At 42.4% G+C, this 25,522-nt stretch overlaps 3 protein-coding genes and 1 long non-coding RNA gene across 5 annotated transcripts; 2 read left to right on the forward strand and 2 right to left on the reverse strand.

Annotated features, from left to right (window-relative positions):
* Window positions 1-1,602: 1,602 nt before the first annotated feature.
* LOC117556293 lies at window positions 1,603-10,232 on the reverse strand. The gene is made up of 4 exons (XM_034231595.1): window positions 10,065-10,232; window positions 5,398-5,485; window positions 4,584-4,907; window positions 1,603-2,099 (listed from the first exon to the last, which is right to left on the reverse strand). Exons 2-4 carry the CDS (start codon window positions 5,465-5,467, stop codon window positions 1,789-1,791), a joined length of 705 nt encoding a protein of 234 aa, XP_034087486.1. The 5' UTR covers window positions 5,468-5,485; window positions 10,065-10,232; the 3' UTR covers window positions 1,603-1,788.
* A 3,326-nt stretch (window positions 10,233-13,558) lies between these two features.
* Window positions 13,559-15,577, forward strand: LOC117556294. Of its 2 annotated transcripts, XM_034231598.1 has the most exons (4): window positions 13,559-13,587; window positions 14,355-14,676; window positions 14,889-15,141; window positions 15,217-15,577. In XM_034231598.1, the coding sequence occupies exons 2-4, from the start codon at window positions 14,422-14,424 to the stop codon at window positions 15,339-15,341; spliced, it is 633 nt and encodes a 210-aa protein (XP_034087489.1). In that variant the 5' UTR covers window positions 13,559-13,587; window positions 14,355-14,421; the 3' UTR covers window positions 15,342-15,577. The 2 variants fall into 2 exon arrangements, with proteins under 2 accessions (XP_034087489.1, XP_034087487.1); XM_034231596.1 differs by having other exon boundaries at window positions 13,561-14,676.
* A 324-nt stretch (window positions 15,578-15,901) lies between these two features.
* On the forward strand, window positions 15,902-17,884 carry LOC117556292. The gene is made up of 6 exons (XR_004570527.1): window positions 15,902-16,120; window positions 16,231-16,548; window positions 16,633-16,777; window positions 16,886-16,992; window positions 17,109-17,345; window positions 17,655-17,884. It is a non-coding gene; the product is annotated as an uncharacterized LOC117556292 (long non-coding RNA).
* A 929-nt stretch (window positions 17,885-18,813) lies between these two features.
* On the reverse strand, window positions 18,814-24,025 carry LOC117556279 (nuclear prelamin A recognition factor-like; the record flags this gene model as incomplete). Its single annotated transcript, XM_034231582.1, is given in 4 exon segments — window positions 18,814-20,158; window positions 22,463-22,620; window positions 22,804-22,941; window positions 23,953-24,025. Coding segments are annotated over 4 exon segments (611 nt in total), but the record flags the coding sequence as incomplete, so codon positions are not given.
* Window positions 24,026-25,522: the final 1,497 nt, after the last annotated feature.

Raw genomic sequence — 25,522 nt, forward strand, 5'->3', positions numbered from 1 at the left:
GTGTGTGTGTGTGTGTGTGTGTGTGTGTGGGCTGCATTAAATCAAAGAAGAGGAAACTGCTTATCGACAACAACTTTATTTGACAACACCACATGTTAAATGTACAGAGGAAGTGTGACGTGTGTCTTTATCATCTGTGTGTGTGTGTTTGTGCGTGTGTGTGTGTGTGTGTGTGTGTGGGCTGCATTAAATCAAAGAAGTTAAACTGCTTATCGACAACAACTTTATTTGACAACACCACATGTTAAATGTACAGAGGAAGTGTGACGTGTGTCTTTATCATCTGTGTGTGTGTGTTTGTGCGTGTGTGTGTGTGTGTGTGTGTGTGTGTGTGTGTGTGTGTGTGTGTGTGTGTGTGTGTGTGTGTGTGTGTGGGCTGCATTAAATCAAAGAAGTTAAACTGCTTATCGACAACAACTTTATTTGACAACACCACATGCTACATGTACAAAGGCTTATTTAGCTTTCACAGTAAAAAAAATATATTGCACAGTATAAAACAACACATTCTTACTTGGTTTGTTTTTATTGCAGAATTGATTAAGTGGCTTTGTAGTGCTATTTTGTAAAGTGGGTTCAAGCTCCAGAAAATCTAAAGGCATCTTAATGTCCAACTCTTGTGTATAATATGTACAGATATAACCCCAAACATATATATTTTACATATATACACATGGTTAAATACATTTTCTTCTGTATTCACCACCCCCGCTAAGCTAAAGGAGGCTAATGTTGGGCTATAAAGGAACTACAGCACGGTCACATGACTTCACGTCACCACCGCTAAGCTAAAGGAGGCTAATGTTGGGCTATAAAGGAACTACAGCACGGTCACATGACTTCACGTCACCACCGCTAAGCTAAAGGTGGCTAATGTTGGGCTATAAAGGAACTACAGCACGGTTACATGACTTCACGTCACCACCGCTAAGCTAAAGGAGGCTAATGTTGGGCTATAAAGGAACTACAGCACGGTCACATGACTTCACGTCACCACCGCTAAGCTAAAGGTGGCTAATGTTGGGCTATAAAGGAACTACAGCACGGTCACATGACTTCACGTCACCACCGCTAAGCTAAAGGTGGCTAATGTTGGGCTATAAAGGAACTACAGCACGGTCACATGACTTCACGTCACCACCGCTAAGCTAAAGGTGGCTAATGTTGGGCTATAAAGGAACTACAGCACGGTCACATGACTTCACGTCACCACCGCTAAGCTAAAGGTGGCTAATGTTGGGCTATAAAGGAACTACAGCACGGTCACATGACTTCACGTCACCACCGCTAAGCTAAAGGTGGCTAATGTTGGGCTATAAAGGAACTACAGCACGGTCACATGACTTCACGTCACCACCGCTAAGCTAAAGGTGGCTAATGTTGGGCTATAAAGGAACTACAGCACGGTCACATGACTTCACATCTCCACCGCTAAGCTAAAGGAGGCTAATGTTGGGCTATAAAGGAACTACTGCACGGTCACATGACTTCACGTTACCACCGCTAAGCTAAAGGAGGCTAATGTTGGGCTATAAAGGAACTACAGCATGGTCACATGACTTCACATCTCCACCGCTAAGCTAAAGGAGGCTAATATTGGGCTATAAAGGAACTACAGCACGGTCACATGACTTCACATCACCACCGCTAAGCTAAAGGCGGCTATGTATTTAATAATACATGGGATTTTTATCGTGCTTTTCCTAATGCTCAAAGACGCTTTATTTAGACACTTATTTAGACCGCCGTTTTTTCTAAATTTCCCATAGGGGTATTTCATGACATATGTTATGTCGTAGAACAACAATCTCTTCTTTCTGGGTTAACCACAGACCTTTTTTTTGGCAACCAAAAACACATGGGAACAGGAAGTGCCAAAAATGCTGACTCATTCCCGGGTTTCAGGACTAATTCTTGCAGCTCTTTGTTGTCATGCAGGACGTCACGCTCCATGTCAGGATCGTTATCTTGTGGCGTTGCCTTGTTGATACGATTAATGATTTTCTTTCCAAACAGGGCACCGAAAATCCCCAATGCTATCACAGGGACGAAAATCCCCAAGAGGACCGGAACATGAGTTTTGGTCGTCTCAATTGGACCTGAAAAATAAACATAGAGATTAAAATGTGGACTAATCCAATGTATTTTAACTTTAGATGGATAATAATGATGCACGCTTTACGCACATTTGCTAAAAGACAATAAGAAATGGGAATGTGATGATACAAGTCGGCCATCTTTGAAGGATACCAGCGTCCGCAACCCATTGACCAACCTGTACGTTGAGTTAAGAGGTGCATAAACCCTACAACTTTAACTTTTTGAACATGATTGATTGTGAAGATCTAACAGCCAATTACAGGACCAATAAACCATCAAAAAATGACCATCCTATTTTTCCTGACGGCCGGAAATACTAGTTGTGTTGTCATTGTCTATATTGTCGCTGTATTGTATAATTAATTGTATAATTATTTGTTTGTTTTACTTTGATGTGGGTTTATTTTTTTTTCCGTTTTATGTTTATTTTCATGGCTCTGTTGTTTAAGTTATATTGATAAGCATTTTTTTGCGGGTAGAGGGAGGGAGGGGGGAGTGTAGTGAGTGTACTGTGGTACTGTGATATTACATTTACAATATAAATGAAATGGCATCGATTACTGTACACCATAATGAAATAAAAAGACTTGTAAAAAAAAATTTAAATGACCATGGAATAACAATTTATTATTATCCAACATGGAGGGTTAACGTGGGAAACGTAGCCGCAAGATACGCCTGGATGTTTATTGTTAATTGCTAAATTGACACAAACCAATACAGAGGGATTGGTTTCAAACCTGTCGCAGTAAACACACACATCATTATTAAGTTAAAGCTCTTGTATAGACCAGGGGTGTCCAAACTGCGGCCAGTGGTTCATTTTGAATTGGCCCGCAGCAAATTCTAAAACTATAATGGAAAATGGGTCACATATGAAACTTGTGCTTGTCTTAAATTATACTTCCTGAATACATATGTAAATATATATTACACAGTAGTATTCATGTGTTAATAAGCCTCATTTTCAAATAGATTCAGTCAATTAAACTTGAACACATTTTAAAACAAATCTTTGTCGATTAAAATAAATCCAGATTACTTATTTGCATAACAAGCTTGAAATAGACCCTTCATATTTCCCCTTATTATAAGATATCTGAGGCTTCTGTTTTTAAGGAATAAGCCGCTAACACTGTTTATATAACCCAGTCTCATGGCATTTCGTGTTGATTTGTGTTCACCAACACGATATCCCAACAAAAAAGAATACAGATTTCAGTATTCGGAGGCTCTGAGCCCCATTTGTTTTCCTCGCGGACGGCAAAAAGACGGGGTGCAGGCACGAAACATACTACCAATAGAAATACAGTGCTTTTAAAATCGTTCTGTCTGACACGGAAAAAATAAATGGGAAAATCGTGTTGGTGAACACGAATCAATAGATTAAATACATTTCGTGACTATAACACGAAATGCCGTGAGACTGGGTTGGTATATAACAAGATAAATGAAACCCTCTGGAGAGCTGTGATGTAAGCTCTATAGCAAATTCAAGTATCAAGCATAATTGACCTACATTTGATTAATCTAGCTAACTTATATCTTAATTTATGAGGCAATACACCCTACCTCTATTGAGGGGAGCAGCCCTTCATATATTTTTACCTGTATTTGGCCATCAGTGAAAAGAGTTTTGACACCCTGACCTAAAGGGGTGGGGAACCTTTTTCCTCTCAAGGGCCATTTCAAATGTTTCAACATCCTCCGAGGGCCGTACAAATTATTGACCTCTGCTTAAAAAAACTAAAATCACAGCCCATTCATTCGGCCTTTCTTTCATGCTGTGCAAAGAAAAAGCAACCTCTTAATCCAGATATCTTACTTGCGCATGCATGCATGTGCACGGTGTGGCATGACCACCAAAACAGAAAGATATGGATGCAAGATGTGTGCAAATTAGTTTCCTATCCATGTGAACATGATTTAAGTGGGGGGGGGGTCCTCCCCTCCTCTAGGGGGGTCTGGGGGCATGCTCCCCCGGGAAGATTTTTTTTAAATGTTGAAGTTAAAAGCATCAATCTGGTGCACTTTGAGAGCAACATTAGGAGATCTATGGAAACATCTCTCAGCACCCAGATGAAACAGAACTGGAAGCAGATTTTATCTTTCTTTATGGATATTTTACAAATCACTCTCCTTTTAAACTGTATTCTTGTTTATGAATAACATTACTGTCATATAGTATTTTATACCTGTTTACTTTATTCTCTTATTTTATAATAACTATAATGAACATATAAAGATGTGCCTTTACCTCACTGGTTGTAGAAAAAGCTTCTTATATTCGTTAGCATAGCTAGCTAACCAGATGCTAATAACAACAGTTATTGACTGTATGATCAGTGTGACAGATGAGCAGATCGCCACTGGGCTTTCAGCCAAAGACACAGCCGCACAAACTGCAGCATGTGCTCCCCACCCCTGATCTAGACGCTATCCTTCAAAGATGGCCGCCGTGTCCCAGAATGCAACACACTTACCAGGAGTCGGACTAATGGAGCGAAAGGGATCAGGACTTATTATGTGTACTTTGATGTGAGGCGATGTGACCGTCCCACAGTTAGTCAGGATGTTAACGCTGTAATTCTCCTCCTTCCTGACATCTGAGATGGTCATGGACAGGTGACTCACACGATCCCACTCACAGGTGTGTTTCCCAGAGTCATTGTCACACTTTATGTTTTCACTTTTCGTGTTATTCCAGTGATACCGACCAAAATTACAGTTCTGTCGCAGGGTGTATGTGCAGTGTATAGTCACGAGTTGTCCTGACTCTGCCTCTGTGTCGTTGCACTTCACTGACACTACAGGGCGAGAAGGAAAAAGGCGTGTAAGTTAAATCATTTTTTATTTAAAGGGCACAGTTTATTTATTGATTTGATCAGCTTTATTTCGAAGGTGTCAAATAATAATACACAAATTGAACATGAGAATTATTATACAATACATTACTTGACAAAATGAATCAGTATCAAATTGATAAACAAACATATTACTGATTCTAAATTATGTATAAACAAATAATCTACTTAATTACACATCTGAAAAGGGGTGGGAAGAAGTTTACACTATTTAATCCCACCTCTTTTCCCAAAAACTAAATTAGTAACATATCCTTTTTTTTCTTCTTATAGAAATACATTTGTTATGGAAAAACAAAAACACATAAAACAACAAATATATAAACAGATAAATAAACAAACAAATAAACAAACAAATACATAACAGAGGTCAATTATATATATTTGTAAAAGGTATAAGGACAAAACAAATGGTTATTCGGTTATAAAATACCATATTCTGAGGAGGCAGCGCTTAGCAGCAGAGGAGCAGCCAAGAGCAAACACAGCCACGTGAAGGTCATCCTGGAGTCTGCAGGAACCTGAAGAAAGAAAGGAGCAGATGTTAAAGAGGCCATTTTATACTGTTTATCATCAGTATATCACAGCTCTCAGATATATCCATAGCCTATCTCTGATTGGCTGAAACACCAAACAGATCATTGCAGCATTACCCATAATCCCCTCTGTTTCAGCCCTGTTTCCAAAGTGTTGATTCTCTGTCTGTTACTTTAGATGAAAATAAGGAGCCCCTCCCCACGCCCCTCTGAGAGACATTTGGTTACAAAGAACTCAATGGTGCTCTAGGAGGAGATTCAGGTGATAAGGGGGGGGGGGGGGGAGGGTACCTTGGTGCTGATTGGCTAATGGTTACACAAGACAACACATCGTTATGACATCATAAAGTGGCCAAAATCTGATCAGCTCATTTTCAGACAGGTTTTTATAGAAATGGATCAAAAAGAGAGAGAATCTTTGTTCCTGAAACTTTCAGAGTCTCTTTCCACAGAGGGGACACATGTTGATGTAGAAGAGAGATGAAGAAGAGGGGACACATGTTGATGTAGAAGAGACATGAAGAAGAGGGGACACATGTTGATGAAGAAGAGACATGAAGAAGAGGGGACACATGTTGATGTAGAAGAGACATGAAGAAGAGGGGACACATGTTGATGTAGAAGAGAGATGAAGAAGAGAGGACACATGTTGATGTAGAAGAGAGATGAAGAAGAGGGGACACATGTTGATGTAGAAGAGACATGAAGAAGAGGGGACACATGTTGATGTAGAAGAGAGATGAAGAAGAGGGGACACATGTTGATGTAGAAGAGACATGAAGAAGAGGGGACACATGTTGATGTAGAAGAGACATGAAGAAGAGAGGACACATGGTGATGTAGAAGAGAGATGAAGAAGAGGGGACACATGTTGATGTAGAAGAGAGATGAAGAAGAGGGGACACATGTTGATGTAGAAGAGACATGAAGAAGAGGGGACACATGTTGATGTAGAAGAGAGATGAAGAAGAGGGGACACATGTTGATGTAGAAGAGACATGAAGAAGAGGGGACACATGTTGATGTAGAAGAGACATGAAGAAGAGAGGACACATGGTGATGTAGAAGAGAGATGAAGAAGAGGGGACACATGTTGATGTAGAAGAGACATGAAGAAGAGAGGACACATGGTGATGTAGAAGAGACATGAAGAAGAGGGGACACATGTTGATGTAGAAGAGACATGAAGAAGAGGGGACACATGTTGATGTAGAAGAGACATGAAGAAGAGGGGACACATGTTGATGTAGAAGAGACATGGAGAAGAGGGGACACATGTTGATGTAGAAGAGACATGGAGAAGAGGGGACACATGTTGATGTAGAAGAGACATGGAGAAGAGGGGACACATGTTGATGTAGAAGAGACATGAAGAAGAGGGGGCACATGTTGATGTAGAAGAGACATGGAGAAGAGGGGACACATGTTGATGTAGAAGATACATGAAGAAGAGGGGACACATGTTGATGTAGAAGAGACATGAAGAAGAGGGGGCACATGTTGATGTAGAAGAGACATGAAGAAGAGGGGACACATGTTGATGTAGAAGATACATGGAGAAGAGGGGACACGTGTTGATGTAGAAGAGACATGAAGAAGAGGGGACACATGTTGATGTAGAAGAGACATGAAGAAGAGGGGACACGTGTTGATGTAGAAGAGACATGAAGAATAGGGGACACATATTGATGTAGAAGAGACATGAAGAAGAGGGGACACATGTTGATGTAGAAGAGACATGAAGAAGAGGGGACACATGTCGATGACATGAAGAAGAGGGGACACATGCGATGTAGAAGAGACATGAAGAAGAGGGGACACATGTTCGATGTAGAAGAGACATGAAGAAGAGGGGACACATGTTGATGTAGAAGAGACATGAAGAAGAGGGGACACATGTTGATGTAGAAGAGACATGAAGAAGAGGGGACACATGTTGATGTAGAAGAGACATGAAGAAGAGGGGGACACATGTTGATGTAGAAGAGACATGAAGAAGAGGGGACACATGTTGATGTAGAAGAGACATGAAGAAAGAGGGGACACATGTTGATGTAGAAGAGACACTGGAGAAGAGGGGACACATGTTGATGTAAGAAGAGACATGGAAGAAGAGGGGACACATGTGATTGATAGAAGAGACATGAAGAGAGGGGACACATGTTGATGTAGAAGAGACATGGAAGAAGAGGGGACACATTTGATGTAGAAGAGACATGGAGAAGAGGGGACACATGTTGATGTAGAAGAGACATGGAGAAGAGGGGACACATGTTGATGTAGAAGAGACATGAGAAGAGGGGACACATGTGATGTAGAAGAGACATGAGAAGAGGGGACACATGTTGATGTAGAAGAGACATGAAGAAGAGGGGACACATGTTGATGTAGAAGAGACATGAAGAAGAGGGGACACATGTTTGATGTAGAAGAGACATGAAGAAGAGGGGACACATGTTGATGTAGAAGAGACATGAAGAAGAGGGGACACATGTTGATGTAGAAGAGACATGAAGAAGAGGGGACACATGTTGATGTAGAAGAGACATGGAGAAGAGGGGACACATGTTGATGTAGAAGAGACATGAAGAGGAGGGGACACATGTTGATGTAGAAGAGACATGAAGAAGAGGGACACATGTTGATGAAGAAGAGACATGAAGAAGAGGGACACATGTTGATGTAGAAGAGACATGAAGAAGAGGGGACACATGTTGATGTAGAAGAGACATGAAGAAGAGGGGACACATGTTGATGTAGAAGAGACATGAAGAAGAGGGGACACATGTTGATGTAGAAGAGACATGAAGAAGAGGAGACACATGTTGATGTAGAAAAGACATGAAGAAGAGGGTTTTGCATAATAGGGGACTTTTAATTATGTTTTCCCTTTCCTGTTCTCTGGGTTGTTTTAATGCATGTAAATGGTCTGCAAACGCCTCCATTTGACTCCTTTGTTTACTTTCTGAACATAATGACATCACTATGTAACACTCACGCTAGCGCTCCAACACATTGTACGTGATAGGCTAAGGAGCGGGACATCTTTAAGCGCTGGACCAATCACAACAGAGCCGACCAGCTGACCAGTCAGAGCAGCATTGTATATTGTACAATGTGCATTTCATTGTTATTATTATTATCAGTAAAAGTTCGATTAAACATCGGGTGGTGATTTGATTAAGTGTGACCGACTATCTGAAACCTGTGTTTCTCTTTATCTTATACAATGTGAACAAACAGCAGATGAACCGTTGATTAACTCACAGCTGTTTGCACAACCCTGCAAAACGCTCATGCACCACCGTCCTTCATAAAGGGTTAAGTGACAGTTAATTGAACTCTTACTGTTAGCAAACACAGCAATGATGATTCACTTTCATTCATTATTAGAAGGCTAATGCTATAATTACGGTAATAATGTATTTATTATAACTGTTAGGGAAATAATTGTCCGACTCCTAGATATGACGTGCAGGACCAACCCTGACGTCTGTTATCTCCTTTAAGGACATAGGCTGCTTCAGCCATAATGTTATTGTTCCCATTCTGTGACCGGTCAACACTAGGTCACAGATGGTCTGTGTTGTGGGTGCACTGGGACACTTCCTTCTTTGTTGTTTGTGGACTCCAAGGTATGACATCTTCGAGGCCATAAGTGGCGGACGCAAGTGACTCAGTGTGCCCAACTGTGTAAAGCTATCTTATCAAAACATGTTGATGACTCTGTGAAACCAGTTAAATGGGCTAACGAGAGAGAGGCGCTCCAGGATTGACGTGGCAACCCACCCGTGCAGTCAGACCGTGACTGCTGTGACTTGTGATGTGAATCTCTCCGGCCGAAACTCCAAATAAACCTCCAGTGTTTGACATCGAAGCTCCTGCTCTACCTGCTCTTCCTGTGTCGGTGACTCCCACTGCATTGCTACACAGAAGTTTCCCTTACAATAACAGTTACGGAAACATAAAGTGAACGTTGGACAAAGCCAGGTTCAAAGTATGTTTCATTTTGTTGTCTTCTTAAAGTCAACGTTTGTTACCGAGCGGTTTTTAGATATCTCTTTGTATAACTTCAGAGATAAGACAATACTGCCATAAAATGTGCATTTTCTTCATGATTTTAGTCATACAAAGTGTATAAATAAGACACGCTCTGTACACAGCTTCACAGCTATCTGTGTATGCTTTGAATTATATAATATATGCATCAAACAAAAACATTTGCAGATTATAACTGAATCTGCAATCAGAGTAAAACTGGTAGTTTGATCCTAAGCGTTGAAACAATACCTACAATAAACATTGAATTCATGTCTTGCTACTTAAACATGTCTCGTACTTTTACTGCAAAGATACGTCTTCCACAACTACACCGATTGCATCCTCTCAATACACATATTTATTTCCTTTTGTTGTGTGATTTTAATGCTCGCTTTCAATTGAAATCTCCTGAATAAACAAACGCACCGATTTTGATCTGATTGCGCAATACATAATGCCCTATCCTGCTTAAAGTGCTTAAAAGCAAACTCACACACACACACGTATTCAGAGAGGAACTCACCTGTAGAACAGCTGCTTTCTCATGGGAGCACCTGCTGTGATGAAGTGAAGCGATGTATTTATGGAGCACTCAATGAAAAGAGGAAGTTGAAGCGCTTTCTGCCCACGCTGCTCCGAGGGGAAAACCATCCGTTGTGAAATCTAAACAATGCCTGAAGGAGACGACGAGATTAGAGACCAGGAAACAACACGCACAAACATATGGGATGCTTTATTTAACTATGAAGAGGTATCACCCTGAAACTCCCCCAGCTGACATTCAGACACATATTAATTATTTACGTGTGTTCTGAAATGTTATTTAGTGTACGTTTCATCATCAGGATGATCCGTGTGAGCTCTTTTGGATGTTTTCCAGAGGAATGTGGACGTTGGAGTCATTGGTTCACTTCCAAGTCTCTTTGTTTCAATTCACTTCTGCTCTACAAAAGAAATAACTACATATTGTTGGAAACTATTACTTATTTACAGAGGTGGAAAGTACCTAAGTAGATTAACCCAAGTACTGTACTTAAGTGCAATTTAGAGGTACTTGTACTTGAGTATTTCCATTTATGCTACTGTGTACTTCTACTCCACTACAGTTCAGAGGTACATGGTGTACTTTTCCTCCACTACATGTATTAATACCTTTAGTACTTCTCAGATGTGGATGAATGATGTGAAATATAATCAAGTGTTGAATCAGATTTTAGTTCCACCTGGAGTAAATCCACCAGCTACCCTGCAGTATACAAAGTACTTCAAACTAGCTGCACCTTCACCAGCTTTGAGAACACTTTCATGATCAATCATTATAAAACATATCATAGATATTATTCTGAAATGGACCAATCTGCACAACGACTACTTTTACTGTCTTTCACTATATTTTGATGAGAATACTTTTCTACTTTCACTTGAGGAACATTTTGAATGCAGGACTTTTACTATAACTGAGTATTCCTACACTCTGGTACTTCTACTTTTACTCAAGTACAAGAGCTGAGTACATCTACTTTTACTCAAGCACAAGATCTGAGTATTTCTACTTTTACTCAAGCACAAGATCTGAGTACTTCTACTTTTACTCAAGCACAAGATCTGAGTATTTCTACTTTTACTCAAGTACAAGACCTGAGTACTTCTACTTTTACTCAAGTACAAGATCTGAGTACTTCTACTTTTACTCAAGTACAAGGTCTGAGTACTTCTACTTTTACTCAAGTACAAGATCTGAGTACTTCTACATTTACTCAAGTACAAGACCTGAGTACTTCTACTTTTACTCAAGTACAAGATCTGAGTACTTCTACTTTTACTCAAGCACAAGATCTGAGTATTTCTACTTTTACTCAAGTACAAGACCTGAGTACTTCTACTTTTACTCAAGTACAAGATCTGAGTACTTCTACTTTTACTCAAGTACAAGGTCTGAGTACTTCTACTTTTACTCAAGTACAAGATCTGAGTACTTCTACTTTTACTCAAGTACAAGACCTGAGTACTTCTACTTTTACTCAAGTACAAGATCTGAGTACTTCTACTTTAACTCAAGTACTAGATCTGAGTACTTCTACTTGTACTTGTAACAGAGTACTCCTACACTCTGGTACTAAAATGTAAAATGCTCATGATTTTCCGTCTGGGTCAGATTATATTGATCTGATGAACAGTTTCAGTTTCACAGAAAGACATCTCAAGATAAGACACGCAACACAGTTGTTGGCTAGCTGGCAGCTAACCAACAACTGTGTGTGTTGGCTAGCTGGCAGCTAACCAACAACTGTGTGTGTTGGCTAGCTGGCAGCTAACCAACAACTGTGTGTGTTGGCTAGCTGGCAGCTAACCAACAACTGTGTGTGTTGGCTAGCTGGCAGCTAACCAACAACTGTGTGTGTTGGCTAGCTGGCAGCTAACCAACAACTGTGTGTGTTGGCTAGCTGGCAGCTAACCAACAACTGTGTGTGTTGGCTAGCTGCCAGCTTCAAGGTGTTTCCATGTAAACAAATACCTTTCACTTGTGTAACCAAACATGATTCAACACCGTGGATCAGCAGGTGTTGACATCTCTCTTTTTCCGCAGACTTTCGCTTGATTGATTGATTGATTGATTGATTGAAAAGTGTATTAACAGCTTGTATATTGGGTACAGTACAGTACAGCTCAAAACATACAATTGTTAAGGGGATGCAGACCAGAGAAAGACTTTCGTCTTGTTTACATCAGGGTCCCCCATTTCCAATTCATCATGTCATTTAAGACATATAAGACATATTTGACATATTTGACATACAGATGGCTTATTTACAATTTACATACAGGTGGTTTTTTACATACAGATTGCTTGTTTACAATTTTCATTTTAGATTTCGTTCTAATACATCCTAACCGGACATTTAAGACATACTAAGTCTACAGATATACAGTTAGTAACAGAGTCTAAAATGCGAGTATATACATAGATGGGGGGGGAAGCTGTCCATTGAACGACAGGTTGAGATTTGTACCATTACCGGGGCCAGTTTTGCAATGCTCTCCCCCGAAGGTGCTCTTTAAGAGAGGTTTTGAAGGTAAGTATAGTTTGACTTTCCTTTACAGTTGTGGGAAGAGCGTTCCACCTTGATGTGGCATCATTGCGAAACGTGTATTCCCCCTTTTTTGTGCCAAATCTGGGTTTCACATGATTTGTGGAGCTCCCTCTGGTGTTATGATCATGGTATTCCTTGACCTTTGGGAAGAATTTTGACATGTACATGGGTACCATAGAGGTGTAGTGGATCTTGTAGACCAGGCCCATTGCTGATGATTCGCTTTGTATCTGTATTTCACTACACCTTATATCTCATATCTTTGCAGGCGTATTCACCTTTCTTCTGAGACGCTTTGAGGTGTGACATGGTATAACTTTGCACCATTTGATGTTTACAAAACGGCAATATTGTCATGCATAAGGACAACAAAGTACAGTAGTGATCATGCTAAGCTAATGGACTCACATGCAGGGAAGCACCACGTGTTTGCCTTTTCTGTCAACTTTTCTCGCCATGCAACCTTTGAGCCTGTTTTGCTTTAATTTAGGACTCATACTGTAAGCTAACAGCTTCCTGTCCCCGGCTCAATACTAAACACCCCCACAAATAACCATCTTTTCAGAAAATCCCAAAAAGCTGGTAGTTTTGAACAATTGTATTCTAAAAACTGTTGATTAAAGTATATTTTTCATGAATGAATTGATGGATTCAGCACTTTACATACTTAACGCAGGGTTGCCAACTCTCACGCATCTGGCGTGTGACACACGCTTTCACTGTCAATCTCACGCTCTCACTCTGCCCAAACTATTCTCACGCCAAAAACAAGGAGTTGACAGCTGCTCAAGCTGTCGATCCGCTCCCTCCCCGCTCCCACCACTCTTAACAACGTTAACCGACAGCAGAGCAGTGGGAGCTGGTTGGTCAATCCCCGACCCGTATTGCGCATGCGCAGATCCGTCTTAACGCCAGGCTTTTCATCAGTCGACGGCGAACTCCACAGAAGGAAAGGTGGGTTTGCACAGTGCACTTTATCGATATCGTTGAATATGTTTGAAAATATGATTAGAGTAAGATAACCTATTCTATAAAGGCCACATATTTGTTTATAAAGTTTGTTAACATTTTAGATTTGTTTGTTTAAACTTTAGAATGTATAGCACATTAAAAGATTGTCACTTGACTTTTAGGTTTGAAGGGCGCTAAAGTTGTAATTCAGTCCCCTAAATAGCTTAAGCTATGTTAACAGCTAGCTTTTAAAGAATAAAAGAAACATATATTATAACAATAATGGTGTTTTATTATGCAAATGATTTGCTAACTACTATGTATGTATGTATTCAAGACAGACTTTGTTAAATAAACTGGTATTCCAGATGGAGAGCTTTGTGAAATACTTTAAGAAGACTAAAGAGAGAGAAAGAGATGAGGGACTGGCATTAGCCAACAACAGTTCAGAGGAAAACGGGCAGAGGCAGCAGAGGAGACAAGCAGAGGAGACAATGAGGGAAGATGAAGATGAGACACAAGTGCAGGTAACTTGGCTAGTTCACAATATCATACCCCAAAGGTTTCACAGGTAGCCAAGGCTGCTAGCGAGCTGTATTTATTGTATTTATTGTAACATTTGCTAGCAAATAACTACACAATTGTAGATTGCTGTTTTACACATTTGGATTCCATTATGCTTGTTATTTGTTATGATTTGTAACATGTTAAGTCAGTGTCTACACTTGTGTTCAATAAACTAATTCAATATCTAAATCTCTTCCTCATAGACCATAGAGAGAGAGTGTGAGGCGCTGTGTGCATCAAAACAAAGGAAGAACGCAGGGGCAGCCTCATATGGCTCCAAGTTTCATTCCCAGTGGACCATTCATCACGCCTGGGACTACACCTTTTCATTTTTGGTGTTCCATATGCAACAAAAGATGCACATGCAGGAATGAATTAGAATGCAGACACCTGAGAGCTGATGTGATTCGCCATATTATCAGGGAATCACACTTGAAAAAACAAAAGATGGTTGAGAGCTCTTCAAAAATGAATATGTTCATACAAGGAACGCAAAGCACTGAGATGGGTCAGCTGGAAACACAGGTGATAGTATACAAGTTGGTTAAGTACAGTGATGTTATGGTTATTTAGTGGGGTTTAAGCCGCAGTGATTGGGGTTACATAAACTTTGCCTAACCTGTAAATCATTAAACTGATTGATTAAATACGTCAAAATAATATAAATGACCTGACAGCAGCATACTCACCTATGTAGATATATGATTGTGTTTTATACATTCATTACACAACCACAGACCAGAAGAGCCGAAGTGAAGGTGGCCATGACAATGGTGCAGCACAACATCCCATTGGCTTTTTCGGATCACCTGAGTCCGCTGTTCAAGGAGTGTTTCCCTGATTCCAAGATAGCCCAAAAGTATTCCTCAGCCAGGACAAAAACAACAGCCATCATAAACAAGTGTGTAGCCCCCTATTTGATGGATGAGCTTGTGAAAAATCGATGTGATCATCCCTTCTCTTTGGCCACTGATGGGTCCAATGATACTGGTAAGTGTGTTCATGTTGACCATGGGTCACACAGAATTAAGTAAGTAAGTGTTGAATACATTTGTGTCGTCACAGGCAGAGAGAAGTTGAATCCACTGACTGTCAACATTTGGAGTTCACAAGGTGTGATTCAACGATTTCTTGACATGGGTCTGACATCAGGAACCAGCTGTGGCACTGCTGAGGCCATATTCAACTAAATGAATGAGGTGCTGGAAGGCCACAGTATCCCATGGGCCAACTGCGTGGCCCTTGCAGTTGGCAATGCTAGTGTCAATCTGGGAGCCAGGAATTCGATTAAGAGCAGGGTCCTGGACCAAAATCCATCTACATTACATTACATTACATTTAGCTGACGCTTTTATCCAAAGCGACTTACAATAAGTACATTCGACCAGGAAGACACAACCTTGAAGAAAACAGAATCATAAAGTACATCAGGTTTCATAGAGCCAAACATTTCAAGTGCTACTCAACTGGCTTTAGGTAAGCCAGTCCTTTATTAGTATAAAAGTGCTTTGTTAATAGTTCTATCGCTCGAAGTGGAGTCGAAAGAGATGAGTTTTCAGTCTGCGCCGGAAGATGTGCAAGCTATCTGCCGTCCTGATGTCAATGGGGAGCTCATTCCACCATCTTGGAGCCAGGACAGTAAACCCACGTGTTTCTGCTGATGGGAACTTGGGTCCCCCTCGCAGCGAGGGCGCAGCGAGTCGTTTGGCTGATGCAGAGCGTAGTGCACGTGCTGGGGTGTACGGTTTAACCATGTCCTGGATGTAGGAAGGGCCAGATCCATTCGCAGCATGGTACGCAAGTACCAGTGTCTTGAAGTGGATTCTAGCAGTTACCGGAAGCCAGTGAAGGGAGCGGAGGAGCGGAGTGATGTGGGAGAATTCAGGAAGGTTGATCTATCTACGTTCTTGGCTGTCCCTGCCACATTGTGCACAATAATGCACACGCTGGTGGCTTGGTGTACTCCGAGGTAATGACTTGACAGTCACAACTGTATTTTTTTCATTTTTACTGGGATGGCCACTTTGTACATATTGTAAAAGTATTAACACTAACACATTTATTTTGCTAACCCTCCAGATGTCGGGCTTTGAAGTCGAAGATTTCTGCGTCGATCTTGCCTACTGGTTTAAATCCAGCACCAAGAGAAAGAACATGCTTCATGGCAAGTTATCCTCACAGAACACATTTATTCTACTCAAAAGCATTGATTCAGAAATAGTTTGAAGGGCCAATCTAAAATACATATTTTGTTCTATTCCGAATTCTGTGTGTTTTGTGACGCCACGTACATGGAGGTACTTCAGCATTTTAGCATTAGGTGGCTCAGTTTGGATCTGGCTGTCAACCGCATACTCCGTGTCGACAAGGCCGTGACAAGCTACTTCAGATCCACTGGTTTGTAGTCCCATATTCATTATTGAGGAAAAATGCAAAACTACAATTTTCTATTTATTATTTTTGAACGTTTTTGTCTTTTAGACGAAAAGCAAGCCAGGTGTCTGCGGCTCCGTGCCTTATTTGAGGATCCATTGACCGGTTCATCTCCTCTTCTACCAGGCACTTCTGCCAGTTTAATCTGTTGTTCCAGAGGCAGCACCCATGCATCTATCTCCTCCATGGGCAGGTACATCATTTGACTGTTTGAGTTAGTGTAATGGTAATGTCAAATAGTATAATTGATTCTTATCTTAATGTTCATGGATGGGTGGGTTGTATATTTTCTGTATTTCAGGTGAGGGCATTCATCCGAAAGCTAATGTCCAAATTCTTGAAGCCTGCAGCTTTCAGAACAACAAGCTTGGAGAGTTGATCTTCAGGATCAAGAAAACCAACTGCCAGGTGAATACAATTGACTGTTATAGCCTATATTATTTGACCCTTTTATGACAACTGAAATAATCTACAGGTATATAGTATGGGCAAAATAATGCATGGTAGTCTTTTTTTCCTTTCAGACACCCAGCTTGGCATTGGACTGACTACAAAGTCCACACTGATAAGGCTGCATGTGAGATTCCCTCAGGTGATGTCACCAAATTCAACAAGGCAGCAAGAGGCTTCCTGCTTCGGTCTACTGAATATGCACTGAAGAAGCTACCTCTCAATGACCCCCTGCTGCCACATGCTGAGTTAGTGGACTTCAGGCAGAGACAAAACTCCCATGTGGATGATGTGCTCTACTTTGTCCAAAGGTACAATTACTGAACCCTTATTTTCACTTTACCATTACTGCATTTAAACAACGTGAGAAGTTAATTAAAGATAAATGGTGATGTTGACAGGCTTTACAAGCAGTTGAGATGGGTGAACAAATACAGCTTGCTTAGATATTACATTGGGAGATTCTGTTATTGTAAAGGATTATTTATTTCTATCTGGATAGAGAATTGGTTATTGTTTTATGTATATTTATTTACAGAATTCAATAATCTAATGGCAAAATAAATGTCTGAATATTTGTTTCTATTATAAATAATGTTGTTGCAATTGTCTTTGCCCAGATACAAACACCTTCTTCCTTTTGAGGACCCAAGGGAACAGGACAGGATTTCGGATGAGTTCCTGGAGTACCAAATGCTGGAGGAAACGGATATCCCTGACATGGTCTGGAAAGGTGCCCTGGTGAGTGTTGGAGAGGAAGAACAATCCCATCGTATGGACATGGTGCGGGCACACTTGACTACGCAGAAGAGCCGAGTAACTGGTAAAGAACAGTTCCCCAGACTTGGGAAGGTGGATACTTGTCCTCTGCCTACCTCACTCTAATGCGGATGCAGAACGAGTCTTCTCAGTAATTGGACTGAACAAAACAGAGTGTCGAAACAGACTTGCACTTGATGGGACACTGTCATCCATTATGTGCATCAAAGGAAGTCAGATTGAACCATGCTGCTTCAAATACCAACCACCAGTAGAAATGATAAACAAGTCAAAGTCTGCTGCTTATTGTTCATCTAGGCCAAAATAGAGTCACAATAAAACAGTGGAAACAAACATGTGTTTGACTTTCATTAGTGAATGAAACTTTGTGCCCTTTATAGTCTGTGTCCAATATTGTGTATTTGTATATATATATATATATATATATATATATATCCTATATATATATATATATATATATATATGGTACGGTCCCGCTACGGACGCGATAGCAGTCATTTAGTGTGCATACGTGTAATTAAACCCATGATATCAAAATCTCACTCCAGCCAGGTGCCCAAAGTTGGCAACCCTGACTTAACCCTTGAAGCCCCATCGAAGGTTTATTTAAGACAGAAAAATAACATTTTGCTCACTGATTTCTTACCGTTTTGAGCCTTGTACTCAGTTTTCAGATATATATAGACACTTCACCCGGATTTGCTCCTGTGGGTATTGTCCACAGTACATGTATGATACCAATGTGTACTTGTAAAAGCGCCTCGATGACCTCGAGGCGTGAAGATGGACGGTGTGGCGCAGTGCGCTGTGCAATGATCATCAGATCAAGGGGTGAAACCCGCCGCTGCTGCGTCTGTAAAGCCGGTGTGTCCTTGGGCAAGACACTTCACCTGAACTTGCTCCTGTGGGTATTGTCCACAGTATCTGACCATTGCATGTATGATATATGTGTAATGTGTGTATATGTAAAGCGCTTTGAGTCATTGAAAAAGCGCTATAATAAATGTAAGGATTATTATTATTATATAAAACACTTTTCAAATACACAATCACTGGAATTTCTTTTGTGGCATTCACAGCATTAAAGAAGAACATGCTGGAGGATCTCCAGAGCTGGATTTCAAGACCTTAGGGACTTTCATAAGTAACCAGCAGCACACACGTAAACAATAAGGATCCACAGACTCTTGGTTTGTCAGAACACTTTAGTGCTTTAAACGTTTGATCTCTGTAAAACAAAAAAGGACAAAAACACAGAAACAAATAACTTAAAAAAACACTCGTTTGTGGAATGAAAACAGTGAGAATGGAGTCCATTTCACAACAACTATAATGCCTCGTATTCTGTGTGGACGGATGTTTGAGAGACGGTGAGATGAGCATCACTCTGTTGCATAGTTATTATCTTTCAGCATCCATCATTTGTGGGCCGGGCAATATAGATCCATATCCTGTCATTTAAAATAACACGTCTCTTGTTTACTTTACAGTCATTTGTTTATTGTCTTTAAAGTCATTTTATCCACATGATTGATGTTTTTGCTTTAATCTAATTGTGTAAACATGTTTATATTCTGGCATCGAGCTATTTGGTCAAAAAAGAATAGTGATATTTGATATAATAAATGTTAAAGCCGCACGATTTGACTGATACTGCAATTGAGGAGTGGTCATTTTTTAGGTTGGAAAGTATATTAAATGTATCATGGCGCAGCCCCACAATACTTCAATTACATTTGTACACATATTTAGCCTTTAACACACATTGTGCATCCTGAAAGGTGGATATGAAACTAGTCCAAATTGCATTTTTCGTTAAATGCCAACTAATTGTTCAGCTGTGATCCATATCGTCCGGCCCTGAACGCCTCAGCTGTTTATTGCTCTGTAAATGTACCCCCTCTTCCCTCCTGCACCTCATTGATCTTCTCTAAGAGTATTTTCTGGTTCTCCGGACCCTCGTTCCTCCTCAGGTTTTGGCACAGTTCAATCCTCCCTGTTTTTTTAAACACATACGTCTCCCCCTAGTGTCCTAACGGAGGAACTGCTTCCTGCTCCGACACTGTTCTTCATGATAACATGGTCCATCTTCCTCCTCCTCCTCACCACTGCATGTGTGGGGGTTGTGTGTGTGTCTGGCTGCTGTAGTGTGTGTGAAGCAGTGTGTGTGTGTGTGTCGAGTCGTGGCCCTGCAGCCAGTCCCGGTACAGAGTCTGCAGGACGGGGTTCAGCTCGGGCAGGCGGACCGGCAGGCTGCTGTAGGCGTCCTCCATCTGCTGCACCAGAGCTTTATCCACACGGCCCCCCCCATCACTCTCAGCCTGACCCCGGCCGCTCAGACACCCTGCAGCAAAAGAGGGGGTGATTTAGTGTTTGTTTGTGTGTTTAAATGTACATAAAAAGATGCTTTAAAAACACAGTTTGACATTTTTCAGAAGAAAGTTTCTAACAAGTATCTAAATAAGACGACTAAACCTCATCATTAGCCTCCTTTAGCTTAGCGGTGGTGACGTGAAGTCATGTGACCGTGCTGTAGTTCCTTTATAGCCCAACATTAGCCACCTTTAGCTTAGCGGTGGTGACGTGAAGTCATGTGACCGTGCTGTAGTTCCTTTATAGCCCAACATTAGCCTCCTTTAGCTTAGCAGTGGGTGACGTGAAGTCATGTGACCGTGCTGTAGTTCCTTTATAGCCCAACATTAGCCTCCTTTAGCTTAGCGGTGGTGACGTGAAGTCATGTGACCGTGCTGTAGTTCCTTTATAGCCCAACATTAGCCACCTTTAGCTTAGCGGTGGTGACGTGAAGTCATGTGACCGTGCTGTAGTTCCTTTATAGCCCAACATTAGCCACCTTTAGCTTAGCGGTGGTGACGTGAAGTCATGTGACCGTGCTGTAGTTCCTTTATAGCCCAACATTAGCCTCCTTTAGCTTAGCAGTGGTGACGTGAAGTCATGTGACCGTGCTGTAGTTCCTTTATAGCCCAACATTAGCCTCCTTTAGCTTAGCGGTGGTGACGTGAAGTCATGTGACCGTGCTGTAGTTCCTTTATAGCCCAACATTAGCCACCTTTAGCTTAGCGGTGGTGACGTGAAGTCATGTGACCGTGCTGTAGTTCCTTTATAGCCCAACATTAGCCACCTTTAGCTTAGCGGTGGTGACGTGAAGTCATGTGACCGTGCTGTAGTTCCTTTATAGCCCAACATTAGCCACCTTTAGCTTAGCGGTGGTGACGTGAAGTCATGTGTCCGTGCTGTAGTTCCTTTATAGCCCAACATTAGCCTCCTTTAGCTTAGCGGTGGTGACGTGAAGTCATGTGACCGTGCTATAGTTCCTTTATAGCCCAACATTAGCCTCCTTTAGCTTAGCGGTGGTGACGTGAAGTCATGTGACCGTGCTGTAGTTCCTTTATAGCCCAACATTAGCCTCCTTTAGCTTAGCGGTGGTGACGTGAAGTCATGTGACCGTGCTGTAGTTCCTTTATAGCCCAACATTAGCCACCTTTAGCTTAGCGGTGGTGACGTGAAGTCATGTGACCGTGCTGTAGTTCCTTTATAGCCCAACATTAGCCACCTTTAGCTTAGCGGTGGTGACGTGAAGTCATGTGACCGTGCTGTAGTTCCTTTATAGCCCAACATTAGCCTCCTTTAGCTTAGCAGTGGTGACGTGAAGTCATGTGACCGTGCTGTAGTTCCTTTATAGCCCAACATTAGCCTCCTTTAGCTTAGCGGTGGTGACGTGAAGTCATGTGACCGTGCTGTAGTTCCTTTATAGCCCAACATTAGCCACCTTTAGCTTAGCGGTGGTGACGTGAAGTCATGTGACCGTACTGTAGTTCCTTTATAGCCCAACATTAGCCACCTTTAGCTTAGCGGTGGTGACGTGAAGTCATGTGACCGTGCTGTAGTTCCTTTATAGCCCAACATTAGCCACCTTTAGCTTAGCGGTGGTGACGTGAAGTCATGTGTCCGTGCTGTAGTTCCTTTATAGCCCAACATTAGCCTCCTTTAGCTTAGCGGTGGTGACGTGAAGTCATGTGACCGTGCTATAGTTCCTTTATAGCCCAACATTAGCCTCCTTTAGCTTAGTGGTGGTGACGTGAAGTCATGTGACCGTGCTGTAGTTCCTTTATAGCCCAACATTAGCCTCCTTTAGCTTAGCGGTGGTGACGTGAAGTCATGTGACCGTGCTGTAGTTCCTTTATAGCCCAACATTAGCCTCCTTTAGCTTAGCGGTGGTGACGTGAAGTCATGTGACCGTGCTGTAGTTCCTTTATAGCCCAACATTAGCCACCTTTAGCTTAGCGGTGGTGAAGTCATGTGTCCGTGCTGTAGTTCCTTTATAGCCCAACATTAGCCTCCTTTAGCTTAGCGGTGGTGACGTGAAGTCATGTGACCGTGCTGTAGTTCCTTTATATCCCAACATTAGCCACCTTTAGCTTAGCGGTGGTGACGTGAAGTCATGTGACCGTGCTGTAGTTCCTTTATAGCCCAACATTAGCTTTTTACTTAAAAAACATTAAGTGCTGTATATATGTGCTTTAATCTGAAGGACACCAGTATTTTCTAGACCCTTAAAGGTAGTGTTTGAGGCTCGATCTGGTGGGATAATCCTTTCATTCTAAAGTCCTGTAGGGGGTTGTGTGGTTACCTCCGGGGCAGGAAAGCACCTCCACCAGCTGGTAGGGAACGCGGCCTTTCCTCATGCGGTGAACCAGAGTCTGGATGTTCCTGAAGCCATAAACCGCCGCAAACTGCAGCAAAGTTTCCCCGTCACGCTCCAGAGTCACCTCCTGGAAGTCCCTGTTCCTGGAAGACCAACGAGGAAGAGAAGAGTCTCAGACTGCTGTGTAATTGACGCACCACTGCAACCTATATGCTCGTGTTGGATGGTCTTCCCTGACTATAGACTCAAACATCCTGATATATAAGACTACTTCTTGGTGCTCTTCCTCCCTATCTAAGGATCTACATTTCTCTAGTGTGCCTCACCTCAGAGACTTGTACGTGATCTCCTGAACCTCCAGACCGAACAGTTCTTTCGCAGCGTGTTTGAAAATGTGCTCCAGAAATCCTTCAGATCCTCGGCCCTCGTGCCTCAGCAGCGCCGCGTCTCCAGCCTCACCCAGCCTGCAAACACAGTATTTTATATATACTAAATACATGTATACATACACTGAACAAAAATAAAAACGCAACACTTTTGTTTTTGCTCCCATTCTTCATGAGATGAACTCAAAGATCTAAAACATTTTCTATAAACACAAAATAACCATTTCTCTCTTAATATTGTTCACAAATCTGAAAAGATCTGTGATTGTGAGCACTTCTCCTTTGCCGAGATAATCCATCCCACCTCACAGGTGTGGCATATCAAGATGCTGATTAGACAGCATGATTATTGCACAGGTGTGCCTTAGGCTGGCCACAATAAAAGGCCACTCTGAAACGTGCAGTTTTGCTTTATTGGGGGGGTCTGGGGGGGTCCGAAAACCAGTCAGTATCTGGTGTGAGTAGGGTTAGGGGTAGGGTAAGGTTGTGAATTGAGTGGCCTGTGTTCGTCGTCCATAACATACGCCTGCCCATACCATAACCCCACCACCACCATGGGCCACTCGATTCACAACATTACCCTAACCCTAACCCTACCCCTCACACCAGATACTGACTGGTTTTCAGACCCCCCCAGACCCCCCCAATAAAGCAAAAATGCACGTTTCAGAGTGGCCTTTTATTATGGCCAGCCTAAGGCACACCTGTGCAATAATCATGCTGTCTAATCAGCATCTTGATATGCCACACCTGTGAGGTGGGATGGATTATCTCGGCAAAGGAGAAGTGCTCACTATCACAGATTCTTTCAGATTTGTGAACAATATTTGAGAGAAATGGTTATTTTGTGTAAATAGAAAATGTTTTAGATCTTTGAGTTCATCTCATGAAGAATGGGAGCAAAAACAAAAGTGTTGCGTTTATATTTTTGTTCAGTGTATATACTGCACACTGCTAAAAACAGACGTGGTGAAATACTCTGAAAAACGTAATATTCTACGAGATTGAAAGTGGTTGATTTAGTAAAACAGCACAGAATATTGAGATTTCTCTTCCTGTAAATTCATGATAACCAGTGTAAGTACTCACACGTGGTCCAGTGGAACTGAGTCCAGCTCCTCCACCGACACCTTCCTCTGCTCCATCAGGTGATAGATCTCCCCTAGAACACCAAATATTAAAATCAATACATACACACTGCTGCTGGGGTCTCAGAGTCACACCAAGCCTCCATATAATAAAGCTGTATTTAACATAAACCACGAGTTCAAAATGATAAGCGTTTAGTTAGTCACTTTTACAACGACTACTAGTACTACTACAACTACTACCGGTACTACTAATACTTCTACAACAACTACTACTACAACAACAACTACTACTACAACTATTACTACTACAACAACAATAATAATAATAATACGATTTATTTTGTTAGCGCTTTTACAGGTGCTCAAAGACGCTTTACAGATATAGTGAAAAGAAAAGAAAGGAACAACAAATAAATATATAGTTAAAGTTAAAGTCAAATAATACAAAAACAATCACACATTAAAAGCCAGATTGAAGAGGTGAGTTTTTGTGAGTGTTTTGAAGGTGGTGAGGTCAGTGCGGTCTCTGATGGGTTGCGGGAGTGAGTTCCAGAGGGAGGGGGCAGCGACGGAGAAGGCTCTGTCCCCCCAGGTCCGGTGCTTGGTGCGGGTGGGGATGGATAGGAGGTTGGCTTCTGATGAGCGGAGGCAGCGGGAAGGGGTGTGGTGGTGCAGCAGGTCTGTGAGGTAGGAGGAAGGGGTGTGGTGCTGCAGCAGGTCTGTGAGGTGGGGAAGGGGTGTGGTGGTGCAGCAGGTCTGTGAGGTGGGGAAGGGGTGTGGTGGTGCAGCAGGTCTGTGAGGTAGGTGGGGGGGTGTGGTGGTGCAGCAGGTCTGTGAGGTGTGGGGGAGGGGTTGTGGTGGTGGCAGCAGGTCTGTGAGGTGGGGAAGGGTGTGGTGGCAGCAGGTCTTGGGTTGGGAAGGGGTGTGGGTGGTGCAGCAGGTCCTGTGAGGTAGGGGGAAGGGGGTGGTGTGCAGCAGGTCTGTGAGGTAGGGGGGAAGGGGTGTGGTGCTGCAGGCAGGTCTGTGAGGTAGGGGGGAGGGGGTGTGGTGCTGCAGCAGGTCTGTAGTAGGTGGGAAGGGGTGTGGTGGTGCAGCAGGTCTGTGAGGTGGGGAAGGGGTGTGTGGTGCAGCAGGTCCTGTGAGGTGGGGAAAGGGTGTGTGGTGGTGCAGCAGGTCTGTGAGGTGGGGAAGGGGTGTGGTGGTGCAGCAGGTCTGTGAGGTGGGGAAGGGGTGTGGTGGTGCAGCAGGTCTGTGAGGGGGGGAAGGGGTGTGGTGGTGCAGCAGGTCTGTGAGGTGGGGAAGGGGTGTGGTGGTGCAGCAGGTCTGTGAGGTAGGGGGAAGGGGTGGTGGTGGTGCAGCAGGTCTGTGAGGTAGGGGAAGGGGTGTGGTGGTGCAGCAGGTCTGTGAGGTGGGGAAGGGGTGTGGTGGTGCAGCAGGTCTGTGAGGTGGGGAAGGGGTGTGGTGTGCAGCAGGTCTGTGAGGGGTGGGGAAGGGGTGTGGTGGTGTGCAGCAGGTCTGTGAGGTAGGGGGAAGGGGTGTGGTGGTGCAGCAGGTCTGTGAGGTGGGGA

Source organism: Gymnodraco acuticeps, unplaced genomic scaffold, assembly GCF_902827175.1.
Source record: "Gymnodraco acuticeps unplaced genomic scaffold, fGymAcu1.1, whole genome shotgun sequence".
Taxonomy (NCBI): Eukaryota; Metazoa; Chordata; class Actinopteri; order Perciformes; family Bathydraconidae; genus Gymnodraco; species Gymnodraco acuticeps.

What these genes read in the sequence shown, in the direction of transcription:
- LOC117556293 (XM_034231595.1), bottom strand. Translation starts at nt 5,467, where the DNA reads ATGACCTTCACGTGGCTGTGTTTGCTCTTGGCTGCTCCTCTGCTGCTA. An exon ending in CGCTGCCTCCTCAGAATATG is followed by an intron (nt 4,908 to 5,397) that starts GTATTTTATAAC and finishes CTCGCCCTGTAG; the next exon opens with TGTCAGTGAAGTGCAACGAC. An exon ending in CTCCATTAGTCCGACTCCTG is followed by an intron (nt 2,100 to 4,583) that starts GTAAGTGTGTTG and finishes TTTATTTTTCAG; the next exon opens with GTCCAATTGAGACGACCAAA.
- LOC117556294 (XM_034231598.1), top strand. Translation starts at nt 14,422, where the DNA reads ATGGCTCCAAGTTTCATTCCCAGTGGACCATTCATCACGCCTGGGACT. An exon ending in TGGGTCAGCTGGAAACACAG is followed by an intron (nt 14,677 to 14,888) that starts GTGATAGTATAC and finishes ACACAACCACAG; the next exon opens with ACCAGAAGAGCCGAAGTGAA. An exon ending in TGATGGGTCCAATGATACTG is followed by an intron (nt 15,142 to 15,216) that starts GTAAGTGTGTTC and finishes GTGTCGTCACAG; the next exon opens with GCAGAGAGAAGTTGAATCCA.